Below are 8,181 nucleotides of genomic sequence, written 5' to 3'. Positions count from 1 at the left end.
TGGATGATACTCACTTTTATTTCCCCAAACTCTAACAACATACACAACTCTAGTTGTTTGCCCTATCACAGACATTTTACATCATGCTTATATGCTTATAGTCACTGTAACTTGTTTATTTGTGCTGTGTATTCATGCTGCCATGTTTTGTGAGGTCTGAAACAAATGTATGCCAGACAGGAATGAAATGCTCTCAAACCCCAGAACTGTGTGACACGCATCACGTCCTGCAGGAATACTGTGATTCTTTCTGTCTTTCCTACAGTTTCTTTCTCACGTCACGTTCCAGTTGCAGCAATTTCTCATACAAAGCATCCGATGTTTCCACATCGATGTCCATCTGCGGAAAAAGCGGAACAAAAGACACAAAACTCACTACGTGAATTATTTTATTTCATCATGTAAACTGAATTCAGCATTCCTTGTCGTACCTTTCGTGCACGCGTGTAGCTGTTTCCTAGACCAGATGTTAGGCTGTGGTACTTGGCTTGAGGGTCCAGTGATTCAGGCTTTTGCTTAAATAGCCAGAGCTGCAAGAAAGAGCAGCATTCATGAATTCATTTTGACTAAACTGTGGAAGAAAATGTGTTCTTTTTTGTTTTACCTACCAGGGCTTCAGCTCCGTTATAAGGGGTCAGGGTGAAAGTATTGGTGAACATTCTTATCTGAGATCACGAAAGAGAGATGCATTCAGATACGACTTATTACAGTTGTGTGTGTGCGTGTGTGTGTGTATCATGAATTGAAAAACATCAGAGTTGCACGCACAAGCCAAAAGACGGGCATCAGCAGAGTCCAGAGGACGGCTGGGAAGGCGGGCAGGATCCCGTAGGTCAGATTGGTCATCACAAAACCAGGACAAGTGACGGACGAGTACAAACCCTAGAGAGCAGGGATCACAGTTATCGACGTCATGGGAGATTAAACCAAAAAAAAGACACGGGTGAGACGGCGCATGTGTGTGTGTGTGTGTGTGAGGGCCGACCTGTTTGTTGCAGTGCGTGTTGAGCGCCAGGCTGAGCAGGTCGGAGGCGTATTTGGAGGAGCTGTAAGGTTGGGTGCCTCCCCGGTGCTGCATGTCTTCGAGGTTGAAAGCTGAGCGGTGAGCGTTGCTGGAGGACGTCCAGATCAGCTGGGACGTCCGGCCCGCGTGGCACAGGACCGGTTCCAGCTCCCTGATCTGGGCGAACAACACAGGAGAACGACACAGCATGACGATACTCATTAAAAAAAATCAAAACATCTTAACAACAGTTCTACACAATTGCTGATTTGAATTAAGAGATTTAAACTATATTTGTGTGAGAAACAGATGACTTTACTCATTTTATCCACTCACAAATGCACTTTTTTTATACGTCTTAATCCAATCATTATCCATGGACTTTGCAATGTATGAATGTCCTGTTGCATTGCTTTTGTGTTTTAACCAGGTCACTCTTGAGAATGAGACCCTGTGTCAATCAGATTACCATGTATAAATAAAGGTTGAAGATATATTAGGGGTGTAACGGTTCACAAAATTCACGGTTGGGTTCGGTACGATACAGTGGAGCCACGGTTCGGTACAGTAGAAAACTATAAATGCCAGAGAAACGTACTTGATTTTAAAATATATTTATTCATTACAACTATCATAAAGTTATTCTTTGACTTTGAACAATGATGGAACTATACCTGAGTGACTCATCTTCTGGGGTGTCTTCTTAGCAACACAAGCATAAAAAACAGAAACTGCTCCTTAATGTTATGTAGTATTGTTACTTACATCTTGCAAAAGAGATTTTTAATCTCAATGGGACTACCTGGTTAAAAAAACAATAAAAAATTATTCAAACGTATTCGGTTCGTCATGCGTACCGAACCGTGAGCCTCGTACCGAACGGTTCAATACGAATACGCGTATCGTTACACCCCTAATATATTTATATATATTTTAAACTAACTGGTCAAGATATACTGTAGATTTCAAGCATCTCTTTCCACATAAAGTCCTTTTAGATTCTTTCGACTAATCAGCAACGTTAAATTCCTGCCAACCTTTGCTGACCGTTTCAAAAGGACATTACCAAAAATAGTACGTGTCACTTCAGCTGTCTGAGGAGTAGAAGTGTTTTGAGAAGGTTTCTCTGTGATGGCAACTTAATACATGTCACGATTCATCTGCAAAAGCACCGTAGGCAGAATGCTGTCCGCAGTGACCTTATGCCTCAAACAGTACTGTTCATTTTTAATGAGCAGCGTCGCTCAATGACAGATGGATCCAGTATCGCCTATATTTATTCCATCAAGGAGAAGCAGCTGAGTAGGACTGTCCCTGCAGGGAAACTGAAGGAGACACGGTTTTGTATTAGATTCTATGCGTGGATAAATACAATACTATATAATTCAGTAGCCAAAATAGTAGTTACTCACAAGTAGGAAGTGACCGAAGAGGTTGGTCGCGAAAACTTCTTGCAGGTCATCGGGGGTGACGCAGTCCTTCTGCGTGAGAATCCCCTCCCCGGTGGCAAACATGGCAACGATGCGACTGTAATCAAGATATTATGGAAGCCTGAGCTCTCGAGAGGCAGAATGAGGAATAGATAGAATGCTGTGTACAGGCTGGACATGCTAAAGAATAAAAAGCCACCGATGCAATAGCTGCAAAATCAACAAAGTACCTGGAGAAGAGGCCCTTGAAAAAGGCTTTTACATCAAACTGTGGGTTTGGCATGATGCCTGCGTTCAGGTAGAGGTAGTCCAGACGGTTGTACCTGCACAAGTCAATCACAAACACATGTATTCACATAAAGAACATAACCTGGCCTGTGTTGATGCCGATTTGATGTGAATGTGCATTTGAGTGCCACGCTGCTGCGAGTCCATCCTCCCACCTGAGTTTGACCTCCTGTGCAGCGGCGATGACGGAGGAGATGCTGCTGGTGTCCACCTGCAGCAGGTCCACCTGGGCGCCGGGGTGAGAGACGAGGAGGGCCGAGCGGGCGGCCTGAGCCCGCCGCATGTTCCTGCAGGCCAGACACAGCTGGAGGCCCTCCGTGTCCTGAGAGAGGAGACGCTCACACAGCAGCAGCCCAATGCCACTGCAGGGAGACAACGATGTAAGGAAATACCAGTTACTACGCCATCTACAGAGTTTCCTTTGATTATGTTATAGACCAAAAATAATTCCACATACGTATGTGACAAAAATATACTGAAAAGATTTTAAAAAGTCACATAAATAAATAAAATTGGAGAAATACAATGTGCACGCCTTAAATAATTAACCAGTAGTGGAAGAAGTGTTCAGATCATGTACTTCAGTGAAAGTAACAATACTAAAGTATAGAAATACTCTGTAACAGGTCCTAAGTAAAAGTAGGAACGTATTCACATCAAAGTATACTTCAAGCACCAAAAGTAAAAGTAGTCATTCTGCAAAATGGTTCATTTCAGAATCATATATATTACTGAATTACAATTATTGTTGCACTTGCATGAATGTGTTCACTTTAATTTTGCAGCAGGTAAATTACTTTATATACTGCCGGATAGTTAAATCTGTTATGGTACATCCTTTATTAGTTGTGTTGTATTTTGTTTTAATAATCTGCATTTGCAAAGTACGGTCATCATATAAATGCAGTAAAAAAAAAAAAAGTACAATATTTACCTCTGAGAAGTGTAAAGTAGCAGACAAGGGAGATACTCAAATAAAATGCAAGTACCTCAAAATTGTCCAGTACTTGATGTACTCGCAGTGGTTACATTCCACACTGTAGTCAACCAACAGACACAAATGACGCAAGAGACCTTGAGGAAATGTCTCTTATGTTGTGAATTCATTCCCTTTACATGCCAGACTTGAGTTTTATAATAAAAACGATAAATGTCGCCATTACCTATTTGCTCCCGTCACCAAAACCACCTTATTCATAGCTTCTGGTCCGAACTGGAAACAAAACTGCACAGAAAACACACAACATTTAGCTTACTGCCGAATGCAACAAGTTCTAAGTCCGCCTCGTGCAGCAGTTCCTGTGGCGTTATATTCTTAACCCCGCCCCCGCGTTGTGATTGGACACTGCTACCGCTCTCAGCCAATGAGAGCCGGATACCAGTCGGCTCAGGTCGAGGCACCGCCCACATAGTATCAGCTACTAGGAACTCATGAATAAAGGAGGAGCACTCAGAGAGAGAGAAAGTTTACATTTTATTTATATTTGGTCCATCAATGTACAAGATTTGTTGACAACGTATATAAAGCCATTCTCACCGAAAACAAACAAACATTTGAGTACAAAAATGTAGTAAAACTAATCGTGAAATCAACTATAACCACACTCTGCATAAACACCCAAAATGTGTCTCCAAAATTAATATTTAACTTACTTGTACTAATCGTTTGCCTAGATTGCGAAACACAGAAAAATAAGGGTGAACTTCCACATACACGTTGAAAATACCATGCATAAGGGCAGACATGAGTGTCTTTTATGATCAAGGCCTCTGATAAGAGGCTAGAGCCTGTAAATACAGCGGAAGTGGCAGGAAAACAGTGGTATGCAGTATGAAGTTCAAGCTATTAGAGAGTTATACACAGACGTATGCCGGAGAAGAAGAGGAGAGAATCCAGCACACACCAATAAAATAAAATAGATAAGTCATTAGCTGTGTTACCTTTCGTCAGCTAATATAAACGTATCTGAAGCAGTCATTCTGTTCCAATCAAACACATTAATTAGGCTCCTCTACATTCCTGATTTCAAAGGAAATACACTTTCTTTGCCAACCGAGACGAACTATAATCATATATGCATTAACTTGTTCGACACCAACATCTTCCCAATGATGCTGACTGTAAACACATACCGTTTAACCAACATGAACAAAACTACAGCCTGCTTTCCCGATAAGCATCTTGCAACATCTGATCAATTATCAAAGAATGATATTTCATTTTGGGATCAACGCGAGACAATAACACTTTTGCAGTGGCAAACAAACAAACAAACAAACCTTTGGAAGCAGTTTGTTTGGTGTTTAGATCCCAAATGTGAGCAGTGAAGTTAGTGAATCACATCAAATAAGATACTCCAAAAACTAAAAGAGAATATTAATCCACAAATATATCAACAAAACATAAACAGAACAAACACATAATGAACATATAAATATCAATACAAAATATTGCTATTTGAGATTTTGACGTATCGATTGAAAATACACTCAAATACACTTTGTGTTCAAATCACAGAAGGAAAACTGCAGGGAGATGAGAAAGACTCAGAAACACTTTATATGTCTATAATGCATTATAAACATACTTATAATGCATTATTGTCTGCTTATTGTACTATATATTTATAATACTTTAAAACAATAATCATAACAATTATACAGCATTGTACATTTTCTTTCAGTAAAGTTTAAAATAATTGTGTTGTTCTTGCAGATTTAATAATTTTTTCCCTTTACTTAAAGGACTCAACGACCGCTTAAAATATATTATAATCACATTATAATGCGTTATGAAAAGATAATAATTTATTACGATATCAAGATAGAATACATTATGATCCTTGAATCAGTGAGTGACCACCAAATGACCTCACAAGTCATTATATAATGCTTTATAATGTGTTATAATTATTGTTATAAAGCATGCATATGTATGAGTGTTATAGCTATAACTCTACAGGGCTATAAACAGATTATAACACAGTATACATATGTTCATAATGCACTACAGACATGGTCGTCATAGAAAGTGTTACCAATATGTCCTTGTCACTCTAAATGTGTGGAGTTTGTCTGAGATGAAAATACTTGAAATAAAAAGAAATGTAACAGTAACGGTCGGCTGCACGTTTCCTCCCCTACATTCAAGCAGTCTTCCAAAAGGAAACACAAGAAAGTTCCTCAGCAATGCCTATCAAACATTGTAACATGGGGAATTTGAACTCATATGAAAGAAAATAAAAAAAATGAACTCAAAATACGTTTTTTGAAAGTGCCGAATGTCACTTGCTACATTTATTTTTTGAACACGTGTCCCGACCAAACCTTAATCACGTCTCCATTACAATAGATTTGTTTTCTAATAATACCTGTATGTCTATAAAAGCTCTGATTGAGCCAATTGAGCTCAAACTGACACACCAACAGTCTTATAGTCCATCTTTGCAGAGTGTAAGTCCATGAATCAGTGGCTCCAAAATCGTAGCTTGGAGCCCACAGGTGGCTCTCATCCTGTTTTTTTCTCTCCTGAAACAGGATAGCTTAAACCTGGATCGGGTCTGAATCATGGTCTACCCTTGTCTTTGCACCATTGTTTCTCCCAGAGATGAGCAGTCTGGGAATCACTGTCTTATTAAACGTTGCCCCGGCTTACGGCTGCATTTCCAGGAGGGCTCGGTGTATTTCCTGGAAGGAGGGCCGCTCCTTGGTGTTCCTCCTCCAGCAGCTCAGCATGATCTTGTAGAGCGAGTCCGGACACAGCACAGGCTGAGGCAGGTAGATCTGCACGACATGGAGGCGAGGAGATAAGTCACGGAATCCACTTGTTTATTTAAATGACATGTGGATGAAATGTTTGTAGCGACACTCACCTGTCTTTTCTGGTCCCTGAAGAACTCCCCGGTGTTTTCTATCACCTGCTCATCAGTGAGCTGGGAGTAGGGCTGCTCCTTGCAGAAGTTTAGTATCTCCCACAGGGTGACCCCGAAGGCCCACACATCGCTAGCTGTGGTGAACTTACCCTGCGACACAAAACATGGCGACATGTCTATCAGCTCAATTACCGGTACTCACCCAGTGCTCATTGAATTTGTGAAGACACCTTTTATTTTTCTTGCACGCCTCCACGATGAACGGAGAATCCAAAACCGGAGAAAATTCTTGATGAATTGAAGTAAACTACATCAAAACGTCCGTTTACAAACTCTCATTTATCTCATTTATCCAGTCGAACGCTCACGACTTCACAAACATTTGTTAAAATTGTACTATTTAAAAGATCATGAACAGCTACTTGCCCATCTGAGTCCGAAGTGTTTTTAAGTAGTAAGATTTTAAACGTGTTTGGTAAATTGTGAGCATACGACTGGATGATTAAGACTTGGATTATGCTGCACAAGTTTTTTGAGAGCTTGCCCCCATTGACTTAAATTCATCAAGAATCGTCTCTGTTTTTGGTTTCTTATTTCGTCATGGGGGCGTGAGAGAAAGACTAAGTTTTCTTCAAGAATTCAAAGTAACACAGGCCGAGTAATTGATACACAAACGGTCATTTTGCGGGTGAAGTATTCCTTTAAGTCGAGGTCCTCACCAGCAGGATGCTCTCCCACGACATCCAGCGTATAGGCAGCACCGCTCTGCCCTGGATGCGGTAGTAGTCACCGCTGTACAGGTTTCTGCTCATGCCAAAGTCAGCTATCTTTATCGTGTAGTTCTTGCCCACCAGGCAATTCCGCGTGGCCAAGTCCCGATGAACAAAGTTTAGAGAGGAGAGGTACTTCATCCCCGACGCAATCTGAGCCGCCATGTAGCACAGATTATTGAAGCTGGAGAGGAGAGAAAAGAGACAATAGAAAAACACACAAAGACAAATAGGCAGCCGTCTCTCACTCGCTTCTTTCGACTCACCTGACTGTCGGCGCGTTGCTGAGCAGAGCCAGTTGTCCCTCGGGTTCGTGGCGGGACAGAAACTGGTTGAGATCTCCGTTCTCCATGTACTCTGTGATCATACAGAGAGGGTCGCTGTAGATGCACACGGCCAGCAGGCGAATGATGTTGGGGTCCTTCAAACGCGACATGATCTTTATCTCTTTCAGGAAGTCATTCCTACCGAAACACACACACAAAAAAAGTACTTTACACAGAGAGAAATCATAATCATATCAACTTTATCATTTCAAGATGTATCTTCAGTTTCAGCTACATGTACAGGCTAAACATGTAGGTGTTTGGTGCAGATCACTCAGGCGCCTGGAGTCCATACCTTGCATTTTTGTCGGCGTCTGAGCGGAGCATCTTCACGGCCACTAAAACTGGCTGGTCCTCGGGGATGTCAAATAAAAACTCCTTATTCATGAACTCCTGCATTCCCCCTGCTTCACACAGGTGCACCTGAGGGGAGAGGAGGAATGCAACGTTTAAAACTTTGCGCTTTAAGCTCATCTAAAGTTAGAGGAGGAA

The 8,181-nt window shown here is 41.3% G+C and overlaps 2 protein-coding genes across 3 annotated transcripts in view; both read right to left on the bottom strand.

Annotated features, from left to right (window-relative positions):
* Positions 1-4,021, bottom strand: hsd17b7 (hydroxysteroid (17-beta) dehydrogenase 7). Its single transcript, XM_079267008.1, has 9 exons — positions 3,885-4,021; positions 2,877-3,083; positions 2,664-2,756; positions 2,416-2,530; positions 986-1,180; positions 769-882; positions 609-665; positions 432-530; positions 1-340 (listed from the first exon to the last, which is right to left on the bottom strand). The coding sequence occupies exons 1-9, from the start codon at positions 3,917-3,919 to the stop codon at positions 260-262; spliced, it is 996 nt and encodes a 331-aa protein (XP_079123134.1). The 5' UTR covers positions 3,920-4,021; the 3' UTR covers positions 1-259.
* A 161-nt stretch (positions 4,022-4,182) lies between these two features.
* The window catches only part of ddr2a (discoidin domain receptor tyrosine kinase 2a), a 28,398-nt gene continuing 24,399 nt past the window's right edge, over positions 4,183-8,181 (bottom strand). For both annotated transcript variants that reach the window (XM_079266682.1, XM_079266683.1), the window contains exons 13-17: positions 7,985-8,112; positions 7,630-7,827; positions 7,313-7,547; positions 6,594-6,743; positions 4,183-6,504 (exon numbers count right to left, since the gene is read on the bottom strand). In XM_079266682.1, coding sequence (XP_079122808.1) covers positions 6,373-6,504; positions 6,594-6,743; positions 7,313-7,547; positions 7,630-7,827; positions 7,985-8,112 — 843 coding nt within the window. In that variant the 3' untranslated portion in view covers positions 4,183-6,372. The remainder of the gene's footprint in view (positions 6,505-6,593; positions 6,744-7,312; positions 7,548-7,629; positions 7,828-7,984; positions 8,113-8,181) is intronic.

The sequence above is a fragment of the Melanostigma gelatinosum genome, assembly GCF_949748355.1.
Source record: "Melanostigma gelatinosum genome assembly, chromosome: 4".
Classification (NCBI taxonomy): Eukaryota; Metazoa; Chordata; class Actinopteri; order Perciformes; family Zoarcidae; genus Melanostigma; species Melanostigma gelatinosum.
This window is presented reverse-complemented; position numbering and strand designations above follow the sequence as displayed.

Coding starts and splice junctions, on each gene's coding strand:
- hsd17b7 (XM_079267008.1), bottom strand. CDS start 3,919: ATGAATAAGGTGGTTTTGGTGACGGGAGCAAATAG. Junction 883..985: donor ACACGCACTGCAACAAACAG/GTCGGCCCTCAC, acceptor CCTGCTCTCTAG/GGTTTGTACTCGTCCGTCAC. Junction 531..608: donor ATAACGGAGCTGAAGCCCTG/GTAGGTAAAACA, acceptor TCTTTCTTGCAG/CTCTGGCTATTTAAGCAAAA.